Source organism: Myotis daubentonii, chromosome 2 (genome assembly GCF_963259705.1).
Source record: "Myotis daubentonii chromosome 2, mMyoDau2.1, whole genome shotgun sequence".
Taxonomy (NCBI): Eukaryota; Metazoa; Chordata; class Mammalia; order Chiroptera; family Vespertilionidae; genus Myotis; species Myotis daubentonii.
Genome location: NC_081841.1, coordinates 139,167,119 through 139,185,881, shown reverse-complemented (window position 1 = coordinate 139,185,881; position 18,763 = coordinate 139,167,119). Strand labels below are relative to the sequence as shown.

General features: G+C 41.6%; 2 protein-coding genes and 1 non-coding gene across 9 annotated transcripts in view; 1 reads left to right on the top strand and 2 right to left on the bottom strand.

The window, feature by feature from the left end:
* Nucleotides 1-16,951, bottom strand: part of ELF1 (E74 like ETS transcription factor 1) — a 140,775-nt gene extending 123,824 nt beyond the window's left edge. For all 5 annotated transcript variants that reach the window (XM_059684771.1, XM_059684770.1, XM_059684765.1 and 2 more), the window contains exon 1: nucleotides 16,429-16,951. The gene's annotated coding sequence lies outside the window, so the exon portion shown is untranslated. The remainder of the gene's footprint in view (nucleotides 1-16,428) is intronic.
* On the bottom strand, nucleotides 16,327-16,398 carry TRNAE-UUC (transfer RNA glutamic acid (anticodon UUC)). The gene has a single exon. It is a non-coding gene; the product is annotated as a tRNA-Glu (tRNA).
* The window catches only part of WBP4 (WW domain binding protein 4), a 31,642-nt gene continuing 29,825 nt past the window's right edge, over nucleotides 16,947-18,763 (top strand). The window contains exons 1-2 of one of the 3 annotated variants that reach the window (XM_059684778.1): nucleotides 16,947-17,235; nucleotides 18,131-18,203. In XM_059684778.1, the coding sequence (XP_059540761.1) occupies nucleotides 17,234-17,235; nucleotides 18,131-18,203 (75 nt within the window). In that variant the 5' untranslated portion in view covers nucleotides 16,947-17,233. Of the gene's footprint in view, nucleotides 17,236-17,348; nucleotides 17,867-18,130; nucleotides 18,204-18,763 lie in introns of those variants that run through there. The other 2 variants (XM_059684777.1, XM_059684776.1) reach the window with 2 other exon arrangements.

Below are 18,763 nucleotides of genomic sequence, written 5' to 3'. Positions count from 1 at the left end.
AATTTGAAATTTTATAAAATCCTCCAAAATTCAATTACACTTTACTAATAAAAATTAAAAACAAAAACACAACCACACCCACAAAATCTAAAACTAATATTCTAGAAATCTTCTTTATCTTATGGCAGTAAGATATTTAAGCAAATGGTCTTTTATCACAAATCCAAAAAAGTTCATCTTAGCTACATCAAAACTCTATGATCTTAAAATAAAGACATCTTTTGCTATTACTAAAATTTAAGACAATATAAGCCTCTTATTTTAAACTAGCCTGATTTACCTCTGGCCAGGGAGCTCAGTTGCTTAGAACCGTGGTCGGCAAACTGCGGCTCACGAGCCACATGGGGCCCTTTGGCCCCTTGAGTGTGGCTCTTCCTAAGCCTTAGGAGTACCCTAATTAAGTTCATAACAATGTACCTACATATAGTGTAAGTTTAAAAAATTTGGCTCTCAAAAGACATTTCAATCGTTGTACTGTTGATATTTGGCTCTGTTGACTAATGAGTTTGCCGATCACTGGTTAGAACATCATCCCCATATGACAAGGTTGTGGGTTTGATAGCCAGCCAGGACACATACAAGAATCAACCAATGAATGCATAAATAAGTGGAACAAAAAATTTATGTTTCTCTCTCTCCCTTCCTCTCTCTTTCTAAAAATCAATTGGGGGTGGGGGTGTGGGTGGGGGTGGGGGGAGGAGGAACATTACCTGGACTTGTGTTGTGAAATCTTTCTAAAAGAGAAAAAAAACACAATAATAAACTAGCCTGATTTAGACTATGTCTATATTTATTTTATATTTATTATTTATCTATAAAACAAATTAAAACCCCTATTTATGAAGAAATTAAGAAAAAGCTTAGTGTTGCCGTTTTAATTCTTATAAATGGATGCACTCAATGTTAACTCATAATTGAAGGTACACTGATAATTTACTTAGTTTGGCTTTTTGCTTTAGGACTGAATCACAGAATGCTTAGCCCTGAAGACCAAAACCCAGCAATATGAAAAAAATACTTTGCTATTAGTATTTTTGCTCTCTAATAAAAAGAACCAAATATAAACAGAATAATGGGGAAATTTTAGGATATGTTAAAGAAATAAAAACTTCAGTTTCTTTTAATTACATTGTTGATAAAAACAGAAATGAAGAAAGTAACATTAGCAACTAGCATACAGTCCAATGGTTAAAAGTCCAATTGGCTTTTGAGTGGGTGCCCTAGGTTTGAGTCCCAAGTCCACTGCTAATCAGTTGTATGACCTATAACTCTAAGCCTTTTAACGTCTATAAAAAAATAATAATTGCTATTTCACACCAAAAGAAGTCACTTAAATTGTTTATTATAGTGTCAACATAATGTGTTCTCAACTACTTATCAAAAAAAGGGAGATAAGTAAACATACTGGTAGTATATCCATACTCAAAATAAAATGGGATGAACTGTTGATAAACACAACTTGGATGTCTCTCAAAAGCATTATGCTGAATGAAAGAAGCCAATGTCAAGAGGCTACATACTATAGTATTCCATTTGTATGACATTCGTAAACAGATAAAACTGTAATGACAGATAACTGCAGGGATATGAACTACAGAAAGAATGTGACTGTAAAGGGAGAATACTAGGGACTTTTGAGGGATGGTGGAATTATTCTATATCCTGATTATGGTGGTGACTACACAAATGTATCCATGTTAAAATTCACAGAACTATATAACACACCCCCCCCCAAAAAAGGGTCAATTTTACTTTATGATCATTTTAAACATAAAACAATTCTTTTTTAAAAATACTTTATTTATTTTTTACAGAGAGAAAGGGAGAGGGATAGAGAGTTAGAAACATCGATGAGAGAGAAACATTGACCAGCTGCCTCCTGCACACCTCCCACTGGGGATGTGCTTGCAACCAAGGTACATGCCCTTGACCGGAATCGAACCTGGGACCTTTCAGTCCACAGGGTGACGCTCTATCCACTGAGCCAAACCAGCCAGGGCAAACATAAAACAATTCTAAAAAATTTCAATATCCCCAAAATCCATTACTCTAGTCCATAATCACGAGGAAAATAGACAAAATCATATTGAGGGACATTCAACGAAATACCAGACCAGTACTCTTCAGTGTCAAGGTAAAAAAAGACAAGGAACCACCACAGATTTTGAGAGGATTAGGGAAACAAGACAATTTAAATGCAATGTAGATATATCCTGGATGGATCTTGTAATAGGAAAGAGACATTAGTAAAAAACAAAACAAACAAAAAAACTATGAAAATCCTAATAAAGTTAATAGTATTGTACCAATATTAATTTCTTAGTTTCATTCATTGAACTGTGATGATGTAAGATGTTAACATTAGTGGAAGCTGGATGAAGAATATACATCGATTTTCTATAGTATGTATACAATTCTTCTGTAAGTCTAAAAGTATTTGAAATAAATTTTAAAAATTTTAAGTGCCAGAATCTTTAAGAAAACGTAAAGTTTGCAGTAATTTCATAAAGCAAAAATACATTTTTTTCTCTTTCAAGAACAAACCAATGCCATCCTGCATATTTTCATTACCTTAGTATAAGCCTGATTAGCTAGTGTAGATTTATACCTACACTAAGATCAAATATATAATCTGAAAGGGATAAAACAGGCTCTATGATAAATTACATGACTTATTAGCCATGCTTGTTCCAATGTATATGTTATGACTTTCAAAATCCTATCAATATTTGATTTCCCAAAGCAATCAGAGATAGCTGCTACTTGTGCTACGCTTGGAAGTAAGTGGCCAGGTGAAGCCAAAGCTATAAACCAAAACCTGCCAGCTTGATGGAGTCTCGGATATGGTGCCAGCTTGCCGAATCTGTATGTCGGGGGAGGGCTCAGAAAAGGAACAATGGCCCTCACTCCATAGTAGAGGGAGACTTCTGCAGCTGAGATATCCCTCCCAATTTTTAAGTACTGCATGTGGGTGTGAGACCAGCCCATTCCACATCTTTACTCTTCTACCAGTCAATGTGACTACTTCTTTAATTCCCTAGTTATAGGACTTCCCTAGCCTGATTTCAAGCAGTTCTGAATGATGGTTGTTCTGTAGTTTTGTTGTAATTTTAGTATAGTTATGGGAGGACGCAAGTACCACATTTACCTACACTACCATTTTGACTGGATCTGGTGGGACAACTTTTAATTGAAGGACCTTGGCCATTTGTGGTAAAGTGGCATCAACATCAGATCTTCCTGGGAATAGTCCCTTGGCTCCTGAAATGGTTCTGGTATTCAAGTTCTGGTTATGTCCTGATCACTAAACAGGACAGGACCATTTTGAGCTAGTTCTGTCGTTACACAGCTACAAATGGAATTGCTGGATCATATGATAATTCTATCTCTAGAATTGGCATATTGTTTTCCATAGTAGCTGCACCATTTACATTTCCATGAATAGTACATAAGGGCACCAATTTCTCCACATCCCCGCCAACACTTTTTATTTTCTGTTTTTTTAATAAAAGCCATCCTAATGAGAATGAGGTGATGGATTTGCTTTTACACAAATTTTATGTGCTTTCTTTTCCCCCACAGACATGTGGTAAAAATAGCCCTCTTAAAATATACTCTATAAACTAACAAAAGACATTTGATAAGGTATTGAAAATGGAAAAAGAAGAAAGTCTATCAAAGAGCATTTTAAGGGACAATAAAATTGCAACTGGAGTGAAATGGCAAAAACAAACCAACAAGGGAAAACAAATAAAGGAAAGGCATTCCCACTCAAATCTTAAATTCCCTGATGCCAACTGCCTGCTTAGAGTTTTGAGTTACTTAAGCCTATGTTCTTTCTGCCTTACATCAGATTATTTTCCCTCAGCCCTGCCCCCATCTGTGTGCTGGGACTTTGACCGTACGTAGTCAATGCCTTCCCATCATACTCTTCCTTTCTATTTAAGCTTTGCAACTGGGTCAATGCCTGCCCTATTCAGTGGGTGATTGAGTGGCAAGGCCCCATCCTTCCCAGTTAATAGGGTCATCTGTGTATCTCCACATAAGAAGGTATCAGTGATAAACACTGATGTTTGGATAGCTGGGGCAAAACTAGTCCCAATACGAACTTGAAAGCTTGAATTAATTAAATCCTGAAACAGATAAAAAGCTTCATACAAAGCAAGATATCAACACATTCTAAATCAGAAATGTATCCTGGTCATGGTATTTTGAATCCAAAAGAAACTTTTTTTTTTTAAATATATTTTATTGATTTTTTTACAGAGAGGAAGGGAGAGAGATAGAGAGTCAGAAACATCGATGAGAGAGAAACATCGATCAGCTGCCTCTTGCACATCTCCTACTGGGGATGTGCCCGCAACCCAAGTACATGCCCTTGACCGGAATCGAACCCGGGACCTTTTAGTCCGCAGGCCGATGCTCTATCCACTGAGCCAAACCGGTTTCGGCTCCAAAAGAAACTTTAACTCAACTAAAAGATTAAACTACAAATAAAGACTTAAGATTATCTAGAAGGACTCTCTGGATCCAGAAGTCATTAGCTAAGTACTTTTCCAGTGAGCTAAAATAAAGCCAAAAGAAAGAAAAAAAAAGTTTTAGATCAAAGGTATTTATTTAATAATAAATAGTTTGTATTTAAAATTTTCTAAAAAATAATTAAAATTTGCACACACGCACCCAACACACATGCAAAACTTATGGAATAGTTGTTACTACTTTGTCAAAATTCAAGTCATGTAAGCTGCAATTACTTTTCAAAGAACAAAAAGTTTTACATTTCCATTTGTGAAAATGAACCCAAGTGTGAAAAGTAAAGGGAATGCTAAGCACCATTAAACCTAAATCACCATTCTAGCACAAAAGGCAGCCACTGTGTGATAACAAAGTTTCTTAAGTATAGGCTAAATATTAGACTAAAAATTTCTTTCTAAGTTCAATGGCATTTACAGATTTTTGTTGTTGTTGTTGTTGTTAATCCTTACTCTGGGATATTTTTTCCATTGCTTTTTAGAGAGAGTGGAAGGGAGGGTGAGGGAACAGAAGCGGGGGAAACATTAATGTAAAAGACATAGTGATTGGTTGCCTCCTGCACACAGTGGGGATTGACTCTGCAACCCAGGTACATGCCCTTGACCAGGAAACAAACCCATGACTCAGTGGTGCTTGGGCCAACGTGCTAACCATTGAACATACCGGCTAGGGCTACAGTTTAAAAACAATATAATATTGAAACCATTAAAGAAGGTTAGAAAACAAATATAACTTTAACTTTACTGGCTCCTAGTTCCAGTATTTAAGAAAAAAGCAAATAGACAATGAAGTTTTTTGAAAGTTACTTTTCTTAAATAATACCTAAATACTGTTTTTTATGTGGCAAAGCTTATGGGCCTACCTAAACATTTACATAATTCATAGTATATTTAGCTTAAAATTATACAATATACATCAAGTGTAGAATATAAGATATAAATGAAGCAAAAAATAATTTAGAATAGTAACCCACAATCCCATACATTAACTTTGAAAAGGATATACCAAACATTGAAAGTATATTATCATGTTTGTCATGCTGCATTTTTGAGAAAAACTCAGAAATATTTAAATATTTAAAATCATTAACATTATGGAAGTAAAAGCCCTGTACTCAGAAAACTACAGGAGATTGAAAAAAGAGATAGAGGAAGACATAAACAAATGTAAGAATATACCGTGTTCATGGATTGGTAGAACCAACATCATTAAAATGTCCATACCCAAAGCAATCTATAGATTCAATACAATCCCCATTAAAATACCAACAGCATATTTCACAGACCTACAACAAACTCTCCAAAAATTTATATGGAATAAAAAAAAAAAAAAAAAGACCCCAAACAGCTGCAGCAATCCTGAGAAAGAAGAACAAAATTGGAGGGGTCACAATACCAGATATCAAGCTGTATTACAAAGCCACTGTTCTCAAAACTGCCTGGTACTGGCACAAGAACAGACATATAGACCAATGGAACAGAACAGAAAACCCAGAAATCAACCCAAGCCATTATGCTCAATTAATATTTGACAAAGAAAGCAAGAGCATACAATGGAGTCAAGACAGTCTCTTCAATAAATGGTGCTGGGAAAATTGGACACATACATGCAAAAAAATGAAACTAGACCACCAACTTACATCACACACAAAAATAAACTCAAAATGGATAAAAGACGTAAACGAGAAACCATAAAAATCTTAGAGATTCCATAGGCAGCAAAACATCAGACAATGTCGTAGCAATATTTTTTTTACGTAGGCTCCTAGGACATTGGAAACTAAGGAGAAAATATACAAATGGAACTACATCAAAATAAAAAGCTTCTGCACAGCAAAAGAAACCATCAACAAAACAACAAGAAAGCCCACTGCAAGGGAGAACATATTTGCCAATGCTATACCCAATAAGGGCCTAATCTCCAAAATTTATAGGGAACTCATACAACTTAACAAAAGGAAGGTAAACAATGCAATCAAAAAATGGGCAAAGGGCCTAAGTAGACACTTTTCGAAAGAGGACATACAGAAGGTCAAGAGACATATGAAAACATACTCAAAGTCACTAATCATCTGAGAGACCCAAATCAAAATGACAATGACATACTATCTCACACCTGTCAGAATGGCTATCATCAACAAATCGACAAGTGCTGCCGAGGATTTGGAGAAAAAGGAACCCTCATGCACTACTGGTGGGAATGCAGACTGGTGTAGCCACTGTGGAAAACAATATGGAGTTTCCTCAAAAAGTTAAAAATGGAACTCCCATTTGACCCAGTAATCCCACTTCTAGGAATATATCCCAAGAAATCAGAAACACCAATCAGAAAGGACATATGCACCCCTGTGATCATAGCAGCACAATTTACAGTAGCTAAGATTTGGAAACAGCCTAAGTGCCCATCAGCAGATGGGTGGATTAAAAAACTGGTACATCCACACAATGGAATACTACGCTGCTGTAAAAAAGAAAGAACTCTTACCATTCACAACAGCATGAATGGACCTGGAGAACATTATGCTAAACGAAATAAGCCACTTGGAGAAAAATAAATATCACATGATTAAGAAATCAACCAAAGGACTTGTATGCATGCATATAAGCATAACCAATGAACACAGACAGTAGGGTGGGTGAGGGCATGTGCTGGGTGTTGGGAGTGGCCCCCCCTATAAAGGAGATATATGTAATACTTTAAATAAAGAATTTAAATGAAAATAAATAAATAAAAATAAAATTATTAACATCATATTTGAAAGATCTCTCCATTACCAAAATGTAAAGGTCCTAAGGTGAAATATCACATAATTTAAGGGACTAGGAGTTCAGTGGATACTCATCCATTGTCTTCCTCAGCCTGGATATCACAATCAGAAAGAACATGTAATTGCTGACATCAGAATGGTACTGCAGCCCATTTCTGCCTAACCGGTAACACAAATTTCAAATGCTAAATCCACACCCCTCCTGACACCTCTGGGAATACAAGTGCGCAAGTCACTTACGACATTAGGCTGTAAATACAGCTCATCTGTTGGGAAACTTTGTAGAACCATTTCCTGAATTGCAGAGAACAAATAATTCTTTCACAATCACCATTTCATTTTTTAAAAAATATTTTTACTTATTGATTTCAGAGACGAAGGGAGGGGAGAAAGAGAAACATCAGTGATGAGAGAGAATCATTGATCAGCTGCCTCCCGCACCACCCCACCGGGGATAGAGCCTCAACCTGGGCATGTGCTCTGACCAGGAATCAAACTGTGACCTCATGGTTCATAGGTCACACTCAACCACTGAAACACACCAGCTAGGCTCACCATTTCATTTTGATTCAAGCTAGTTTATCAGTTTAATTTCTTAGCAGACTGCCCTTCTAATTAAATAACATATAATGAAATCTGAATTGTTCACATAATTACAATTTGAATTCATCAAAGCATGGAGGATTTCCTTTTTTATTTATTTACCTTTATTGTTGAAAATATTACAGATGTTTCCCTGGCCATTTTGCTCAGTAGTTAGAACGTCAGCCCTCAGACTGAAGGGTCATGGGTTCCATGGGTCAAGGGCATATACATATACCTCAGTTGCTGGCTCAATTCCTGGCCATCAGGGCAAATGCAGGAGGCAACCAATCTATATGACATCGATTTCTCTTTCTCTTTGTCTCTCCCTGTCCCTTCACTCTCTCTAAAAATCAATGGATGAAAGAAGTATGCCATTTAGAAAACATCCTTGACTTTCTTTGTAATTTTTAAGCTATTGATTGTAGCTTAAAAATTCTGTTTACTTAAATGTCTCAGAAAACAAACTAATTTCAACTTTCCCTTTCATGAACATAACTACATATACCAATGTTGAAGAACCATAAGCAGTTCTAAAATAGTGAGTTTCAAATGAATGAAGGTGTATTATAATTTTGAGGGGTTTAGTTCTAAATTATATTGTCCACAGGGTGGCAAGATGACAGTCTTAACTTTGTCTCTGGATTCAATGTACAATTACAGTGTTCAAAATGCCACATACACATACACACAGGTGAGCAATAAAAACTTACTGTCTGACCAACACTAGGAAGGAAAATTGCCTGTGCTTTAAAAATAAAAATCTATGCTTTATAACTTCCCTATTTCTTTTTTTTTTAATATATTTTATTGAGTTTTTACAGAGAGGAAAGGAGAGAGATAGAGAGTTAGAAACATCGTTGAGAGAGAAACATCGATCAGCTGCCTCCTGCACACTCCCCACTGGGGATGTGCCCGCAACCAAGGTACATGCCCTTGACCGGAATCGAACCTGGGACCTTTCAGTCCATAGGCCGACGCTCTATCCACTGAGCCAAACCGATTTTGGCTTCCCTATTTCTTTTAGGAGTGTTTTATTTCCTGACATCTTAAACTTTTCTTAAATGTATCTCCTTTGATCCTTTCTATTTTGCTGCGGCTACCTTATTTAAGAAGAGATTGGAAGTAAGAAGAGCTGTTAGATTATTACTGTACTACAGGAGACCCTGACTTTGGTTGAGGCCTAACCCAGGGAAAATGAGAGCAAGAATAGGAATAGGAAGATGGGAGAGGACACCACAGACAAAACCCTTCCACCCTTCAGTTCATCCTGCACACCACCACCAAATTAATTTATTAAAACACTTATCATATTACCAGAAATCCCTTCTCCTAGATAAGTAAATTCCTTATCTACAAATTCAAGGACGTTCATAATTAGAATCTTCCAAAATCTTCTATCTAAATGTTCTGCAAGAGTCAAGGGGATTTGTAAAATAAACTTCACTATGAATGAACCTTGCAACTTCCTAGCTTTCATTCATTCAAATATTTTCTAAATACTCACGGGGTTCCAAGCACTGTTCCAAGTGCTAATGATACTGAGGGGCATGAGTCAACGCCCCTGCTCCAAAGTTATACTCCTGACTGGACAGTCTTGGATAGAGAACTTATTAGTAGAAAGGAAATAAGCCCCCAGACATTGCCAGCTCTCTGTTTCCCAAGTGTGGGCCATTGGAAGAACAGGAGGGATTGGGGATGACAAAAAGACACCAGAGATCTGCCAGCACTAACATTATCTGCTATAGATCCTAACCTATTTTGCAGTCTTATTTCCCATTCCCACATTACTTGTTCCCTCCCTCAGTTCAGCCAAAATATGCTATGCTAGAAACTGTTAATGTGCCTCTGGCTCAGGGGTGGGCAAACTTTTTGACTCGAGGGCCACAATGGGTTCTTAAACTGGACCGGAGGGCAGGAACAAAAGCATGGATGGAGTGTTTGTGTGAACTAATATAAATTCAAAGTAAACATCATTACATAAAAGGGTACGGTCTTTTTTTTTTTTTTTTTTTTTAGTTTTATTCATTTCAAACTGGCCGGATCCGGCGGGCCGTAGTTTGCCCACGGCTGCTCTGGCTCCTGCCTCACCTCCCACCATACCATCTTCACCAGCTAAAGGCTAACCTGGCTTCAAAGCCCACCTCAAATGCTGCTTTCTAAGAGACCCTTCCCCATTCCCTTCACACAAATCCAGATATTTTGGAGACCTTCAAACTCTTGTAACCAACCCTTAACTTAGTCCCCTCTGAGCATTTATCCCACAATGCACTGTATCATAATTAAAATACCTGTATATTTTAACCTCTTTTGGCAGCTATTTAATAAGCACTTGCTACATTCATGAACTATCTAGGAGCAACAGTGGCAGTACTAAATTATTCCATATTTATTTTTAAATATTTAATATCCAAATGGTAAATGTAAAATGTAGAGACAAATATTCTATATGCTTTTTATTGCTTCAATCTTTTTCAAGTTTTATTGAGATATACTTTACATACCATAAAGTTCTCCCATTAAAAGGGAATTCAAATGTTTTTAGTATGTTTACAGAATCATGCAGCCATCCCATCTAATTTTAATCACACTAAAAAGAAATCTTGTCCCTACATTAGCAGTCACTTCCCATCCTTCTATTCTGGCCCCTCACCCCCAATCCTAGAAAATCAAAATCTATCTTCTTTCTCTATAGATTTGCTATTCCAGAAAATTTAAATGATACCATACAAGATGTGGTATAAGGGTCCCAACATCTGTATTGTTTGAATCTTATAGAATAAGAATCATCTCACTATACTTACCTCATGGAATTTATATACCAGTGGAATAACACAAGAAATAAACATGAAGAGAAATAAACATGTCACCTTTAGATAATAATAAAAAGGACGGGGCCAAATATATGGTGACGGAAGATGATCTGACTTTGGGTGGTGAGCACACAATGCAATATGTTGAACATGTACCACAAAAGTGTACACTTAAAACTTACATAATCTTATTAACCAATACTACCCCAATAAATAAAGTAAAATAAAATAAGAAAAAGGAGAAAATAAAACAGGGTAAACTAAACAGAAAGTAAACAAGAACAAAAGGGAGTCTCTAGGTAGGGTGGTCAGAAAAGACCAATCTGAGAAGATAATGTTGACCTAAGATGTAAAGAGCTCGAGGAGGAATATTCCAGGCAATGGAAACAGCAAAATATAAAACTGAGAAAAGAGTAAGTCTGGCAAGTTCAAGGAACAAAAGGAAGTCAGTGTGACTAAAGTATAAGGAAGAGGCAGAGAAGTTAGGAGATGAAGTTGGGGAGGTAAGCAGAGGCCAGATAATCTTGGACCTCAGAGACCATAAGTAAGCTCTTTGGATTGTAAAATGCAATCATTTTTAATACCTTATATTTCTTTAAATACAGGTGTCCATCTATGCAAACACCTGTTGAACTTCTACATACCCTCTAACTACAACTAGTAATAGTAAATATTAAAGAGACTACTTGGGTAAACCCATGGCATTTAATTAGTTACCACTTTATTTTATGGCCCAAGACAGAACACCTAAAACATGAGTACCAATGGTGTTTTGGTAGTCCTGCATATGAATCACAAGCATATGAACACATGCTTATACATTTATTCTCTAGTCTGAATCAAGTAAGGTGTATGCCTTACTGACAGTAACTAGCAGGTTTGTCTTAGAATATTAATGTCATTTTCAAAAAAGCAAGCCAATAAAAACGTAGTTGCAATCAATTTCGTAATTTAAATCTAGGTTTCATTTTTTCATTGAATTCTAATTAACTGACTGCTTTTCTCCACTCTACTAATTAAAAATATGCAATTGCTAAACATAAAACCTATGGACACAAAATAGTCTACATGTTTTTACATTGTTTTAATCTTTTAAAACAAGCATTTTCACATATTACTGCTACATTTGGTTTTTTCAAAGAGACAAAAAATGTTCTTAAAATTCTAGAGACATAAATGTCATCTTTGATAAAAGAACATGTTATCTAGTCCCAACTTCATCTCCATGACTCTGCCTCCAGGCACTGTGTGCTCCTGCAGAACCAGACTACTTACCAGTCTCATACTTGTTCCCTCACCTAGGCTTTTTGATTCACATTCCCCACTTAAAGAAATCCAACCAGTTCTTCAAGGTCCAGGGCAAACATCCTCCCTTCGATGTCTCTTTTCCAGTCCTCTTCCCTGAGTAGAACTGATATCTCACCTCTGCTTCCACAACTCAGATGCAGCCTTACTGGGTGCTGCCTAGCATCCAACTACATGAGTCTGCATCCTGGACAGAAACCAAACTACTCCCTTCAGCATACCCTCAAGTGGACAAACCTCGTAAAGCTTTTTGAATTAGTGGATGCTCAGTAAAAGCCACATCTACTTTAGCACCATTTGGTACAATATGATACCAAGTCATTATGAAATGTAAGGTCAATAATTAAGCCCTAGAGGGAACCAAGATGGTGGCATAGATAAACACCGGAAATTGCTGCCTCCCACAACAACTTCAAAAATACAACTAAAAGACAAAACAGACATCATCCAGAACCACAGGAAGGCTGGCTGAGTGAAAATTCTACAACTAGAAGGAAAGAGAAAAACACACTGAGACTCAGAGGAGCTGCAAAGTAAAGTGCAGAGGTACGGAGGCGCACATGGCAAGGGCTGGCAACTGAGGACGCGGCTTTTTGAATCTGGAGAGAGTCACAAACCCCAGACTGCTCTGAACTCCAGTTCCGGGTGAGTCTCTGGGGACCCAGACTCATACGGGGAGAAACTGGACTGTCTGGCAGTGGGCAGAACTCGGAACTCGAGGGCGGCTTTCTCTCAGAGGTGCTTGCAGCGACTACTGGGACACTGAGACGCGGGGCCTCTTAGGGCAGGGCTGAGGATCAGCCATAGCTGTTTGCTCCGCCCTGTTGATTCCCTAAGACCCCGCCCCACCCAAGCTGTGCACAGAGGCTTTTACATATGAATGCCCTGGCCCTTTGCAATCTGAAAATTACCTAACAAACTGCAGCTGGGCCAGACAGACCCAGAACTTCCAAGAGAAGGCCCAAGGCCCCACAGCAGCTTGCATTGCTTCACAGCTGGGCCCCATCTGGGCACCTCCAAACACCAAACAAGGAAGGGGAATCTGCAAATCTCTTCATAGCTCCTACTGGGTAGCCTCAGGCAGAGGCTAAATTAGCACCTCCTTAGATCCAAGAGCCACTGTACCCAGTGGTCAGAGTGGGACCATCCAGATTACAACTCCTCAGATCCATAAGGTACACACTCAGGGGGCAGACTCAGTGAGCACCAAAGCCCCATTGAAGCAAGTCTTGCCCCAGAAGGGTGTCTTCAGCACAGAAGTTCTCCCACTGCAGACACAGCTGATTCTCACAGCCAATTGGCCTGGAGGTCAATTCCTCCCAGTGATACCTACAACAATCAAGGCTTAACTACAACAAGACTGCACAAAGCCCACAAAGGGGTGCACCAAGAGTGTCCACTTCAGGTGATTGGGGAGGCTGAGCCACTGGGCCCTATAGGACACCTATCACACAAAGCCACTCTACCAACACAGGGAAGCATAAAAAATGCGGAGACAAAGACACAGGACACAAATGACAGAAATGGAGGAAAGCAAATGACTGGATATAGAGTTCAAAACCACGGTTATAAGGTTTTTCAAGAATTTTCTAGAAACTGCCGATAAATTTAGTGAGACCCTGGAGGATATGAAAAAAGACCACCTAGTAATTAAGCATACACTGACTGAAATAAAGAATAATATACAGAAATCCAACAGCAGACAAGAGGATCGCAAGAATCAAGTCAAAGATTTGAAATACGAAGAAGCAAAAAATACCCAACCACAAAAGAAAAAAGAATTCAAAAATATGAAGATAGTGTAAGGAGCCTCTGGGGCAACTTCAAGCGTACCAACATCCGAATTATAGGGGTGCCAGAAGAAGAGAGAGAGCAAGATATTGAAAACCTATTTGAAGAAATAATGACAGAAAACTTCCCCTACCTGGTCAAAGAAATAGACTTACAAGTCCAGGAAGCGCAGAGAACCCCAAACAAAAGGAACCCAAAGAGGACCACACCAAGACACATCATCATTAAAATGCCAAGAGCAAAAGACAAAGAGAGAATCTTAAAAGCAGCAAGAGAAAGACAGTCAGTTACCTACAAGGGAATACCCATGCGACTGTCAGCTGATTTCTCAACAGAAACTATGCAGGCCAGAAGGGAGTGGCAAGAAATATTCAAAGTGATGAATAGCAAGAACCTACAACCAAAATTACTTTACCCAGCAAAGCTATCATTCAGAATTGAAGGTCAGATAAAGAGCTTCACAGATAAGAAAAAGCTAAAGGAGTTCATCACCACCAAACCAGTATTACATGAAATGCTGAAAGGTATCCTTTAAGAAGAGGAAGAAGAAAAAGGTAAAGATAAAAATTATGAACAGCAAATACATATCAACAAGTGAATCTAAAAATCAAGTGAATAAAAAATCTGATGAACAGAGTAAACCGGTGAATATAATAGAAGCAGGGGCATAAAAAGGGAGTGGACTGACAATTCTTGGGGGAAAAGAGGTCTGGGGGTACAGGAAGAGACTGGACAAAAATCGTACACCTATGGATGAGGACAGTGGGAGGGGTAAGGGCAGAGGGTGGGGTGGGAACTGGCTGGAGGAGAGCTATGGGGGGAAAAAGAGGAACAACTGTAATAATCTGAATAAAGATTTAATTTTTTTAAAAAAATAATTAAGCCCTATTTGGAGATAATTAAGGCAGAGCAGTCTTTACTTCCAAGTTTGGACATAATTTTTTAGTAAATGGTTCTTAATCATCACACAATCCCACTATTTAAATGAAACTTTTCCACTCTCATAACCTATTTAAGAACTGTTCAACAAAGTGTGTGAGTGTTATGTATTATCAAGAATTGATGGCTCTAAACCCAGAGCACAGAAAAGGTGAAAGATCTACACAAGTCATACAGCTCATCACAAGGGCTAAAATATGATTCCATTCATATTCTATCCACTACCTCCTAACACGAAGGACCTGAGTGAACACCAGTAACTTTCAAAAGCATCTAATCATGCTTGGTATAGAGTAAATGTTCAAATATTTGAGTTAATAAAGATAATTTAAAATATCTCTAGTTGTGGAGGTTTATGTACAATGGAGACATCATTAATCCTTAATCATGCAGATCATACTGACAGACTATTTCAAAGCATACTCAGAACCAAAACTTCTGTTCTTAGGAAGGGCACGGACCAGAAACTCCATCAGAGCCGCTTTTCCCTGCTTTGTGTGTTCCCAGGGCCACAACAGACTAAACATTATATAGCTCGCCCCATTTTCTAATTTCAGCTTGCATTTAAGATAACGCTTTTGTTTCACTTACAGCTCACATGCTTCTGACACAGCTGCCCCTTCTTCGAAATAAACACAAGGCTTCTATATTTAAAAATACAGTGAAACTTTGTTATAGCATCCCCTTCCCAGTCTCGGGCCAATGTTCGCTCCCAAGCCCCGCCTCCGCCCGGGATTATCTCTCATCGGCGCTCCAGGCGCTGTACCCTTCGGAAAGTCAGTTTTCTTTTTAAAACACATCTCATCGCAGTGGAATTTTTCTTCGCAGCTCGTGTGTGTGTGTAGTTCTTTAAAGGAGGGGAAATAAAAGATTCCCTTCCCAGGCCAAAGACTCGGAGGGGCTGTGAACTGCAGCCCGTGCCTCGAGATCTAAATTGGGACAAACTCGCCGGCCGGGCTCGGGCTCGGGCTCCGCGGGAGACGCCGGCGGCTGCGCGGCTGGTTCCACGGCGACTGGCACCCGCGCTGACAGGAACAAGCTCACCGCGGGCACCGCCCGCCCCAGGCGAGCGCCCCCCGGGAGGCTGCTCTGTGCCGGGAGGGGGTGTCGTTACCCCACAGCGATGAGTTTACGTGGGCTCCTAGCTGGGCGCGGCTCCTGACCCGCCGAGGGTCGGGGCGAATACGCCCCGCGTCACTCGGAACGGTCGGAAGGGGGCGGCCGAGGAGGCTGTGGGTCCGAGAGGCGCGCGGGGCGGAGGTGAGGCGAGGCCGGAACTCACCGTCCACCTCCCGAGCATCTGGGAAAGGACGACTAGGGGCCGGAGCGGCGGGGGGGCAGCCTCAAGGAAAGTGAAACTCCTTCCCGCCAGGAGGTGAGGGAGCCGAGCGCCCTCGCTCTGCAGCCCGCCCGGCGCAGCACTCGTGACTCCCGCAGCCCAGCCCAGCCCAGGGCACGGCGCAAGTAACAAGCACACCAAGTCTCCTGTTCCACACCCTCACCTGGTGAGGGGAGCCAGTCACTGGAAATAAAATAAGTTAGTTGCCCATGCCTCTTAGTAAGAAATTTAAAGAAAAAAATGAAAAGCACAGAACGTTCCCATACCGGGAGTCGAACCCGGGCCGCCTGGGTGAAAACCAGGAATCCTAACCGCTAGACCATATGGGAGGTGCTGGTGAAGACGCCGCAGTGACTCACCTGACGAGCGCTCGCGCCCGCGTCGCCTCCTCTCCACCTCTCGCCGCTGCGGTTCCCGCCGCTCCTGCGCCACTCACGCCGCTCCCTCCGCTGCCCACGCGCTCCCGAGCGAGGGAACCAGCCCGGTCCCGGCGCGCGGGCGTCGCGGAGGGGGACGCGGCCGCACAGCAGCCTCAGGAAAGTTCTGAGGCAAACCCCGCAACTCGCGGCCCCGAAACCAGCTGTTTCACCTTTCCCTTTTTTTTTTTTCTTTTTTTTTTAACTCCGCCAACGGCCCCCAGCCTACAGGTCCGGGTTGCTCGGCTGGTCAAAGTGCGTGCGGAGTACTTGGCAAAGTTGAGGGCGGCGACGTCTCGGGGAACAGCTGTTTGCGTTCGGGGCGGAGGCGGCGCGCGAGCTCCCCGGCCACGAGCCAGCGAGCCTAGGAGAGGGTGGAGGTTCTGGGTCCCCGGGGAAGAGAACGCGGGGGGATGACGCGGAGACTGGAGGCTCCGGGGTAGCACCCTTCAGCGTAGGTCCCGTCGCGCCTCGCCCCTTCTCGGTGACCTCACCCCCTTTATACCCACCCCACCTCTCAGGAGCCGGAGGCCCGCCCCTGGGGGGGAGGGGACGAGGAGGCGATTCGGAACGCGGATTGCGTCCTCCGGGCACCCGTAGTTGGGAACCGTGGAACCCTGGTCCCGGGCGGTGTCGCGGCTCGGAGGCTCGGGTGGGCCTCGTGCCGGCTGGGCTGCCGCTCGCCCCGGGAGGGGAACGCGAGCTTGGGCCGGACCCGCGGGCGACGCGCGGAGCGGCTGGTCCAGTCATGTGAGTTGGGTCTCGGGCTCCAAACAAGGACGTGTTGTTCCCCTGGGCGGCCCTTTCCCCGCCCGGCTCCCCTCCGCCACCGTCCCCGTCCCCCCGCCCCTCGGTTAGAGGCGGGATGGACGCGCTCTCCGCTTGCTGGGGACCGGCCGGACCGGTTCTCGGGGCCGGGTGGAAACCCTGCCCAGGGAGCGCCCCGGGGCACGGCGGACGGGCTCTCGGGCGGGAGGTGGGCGGCGAGCTCCAGCCCTCTGGCGGCGGAGGCGCCGCAGCCTCGGGTCTCGGGTGCTTGAGCCACGCGGGGTGTGGTGACCCTGGGGTCGGGCTGTGGGCCCCCGAGTCCTCCGCCTACCGGAGCGGCCGGCCCGGTTAGAGCCATGATTGCTTTCCCCATGTCTTGCCAGCCGAGAGGTCCCTTGGGTTTCCCAACTCTCTCTCGTCCGGAGGCTCCAGAACAAATTGCATTAGCTGATGGTCTCGGAGGAGCCGCACCTCCGCCGGAGGAGCCTTGCGCTCTGTTTGTTCTTTTGGTGCAAGCAACTGGGCCTAAAGCAAGCTTTGTGAGGTCTTCAGACCTCCATTACAGCAGCCTCTCAAAATGCCAGGAGGGGAGGAAAGACAAGTCTTCTCTAAGGTGTCACTCATTTCTTCACACTGATGACGTTAACAAATGGGGGGAGGACTTTTTTTTTAAGCTGTTTTGTCTAAGGGAGTTTTAAATCCGGTGCAGACTTTTCTACCTGAGTGGCAACACTTTCAGACAATAAAACAACGCGGTTGTATATAGCAAGGCAAGACGCAGTAGCAGAGGCATATTTCAAATTCTAAGATGTAAAGCATACAGAGTTTTACCTGTTTAACTTATAAATAAGCTTAGACTTATTTTTCCCTTTTTCAGGGCCGACTACTGGAAGTCACAACCAAAGAAATTCTGTGATTACTGCAAGTGCTGGATAGCCGACAATAGGCCTGTATGGCAGTTCCACTAATAGAGATTCTAATAATGTGTTTATGTGAAGTGTTCCCTTTGTCGAAACTTGGAGTTTGCAAAACATTTTCATATGCATTGCTCTAGAGCATTGGTTCTCAACCTTCCTAATGCCGCGACCCTGTAATACAGTTCCTCATGTTGTGATGACCCCCAACCATAAAATTATTTTCGTTGCTACTTCATAACTGTAATTTTGTTACTGTTATGAATCGTAATGGAAATATCTGATATGCAGGATGTATTTTCATTGTTACAAATTGAACATAATTAAAGCATAGTGATTAATCACAAAAGCAATATGTAATTATATATGTGTTTTCCGATGGTCTTAGGCGACCCCTGTGAAAGGGTCGTTTGACCCCCAAAGGGGTCGCGACCCACAGGTTGAGAACCGCTGCTCTACATGTTTCAGAACATTGAAAATCTTTCTATTTTCTTTTTTTTGTTGTTAATCCTCATCCGAGGATATTTTTCCTTTGATTTTTAGAGAGTGAAAGGGACGGGGAGAGACAGAGAAACATCCATTGCCCTCCCCCACAC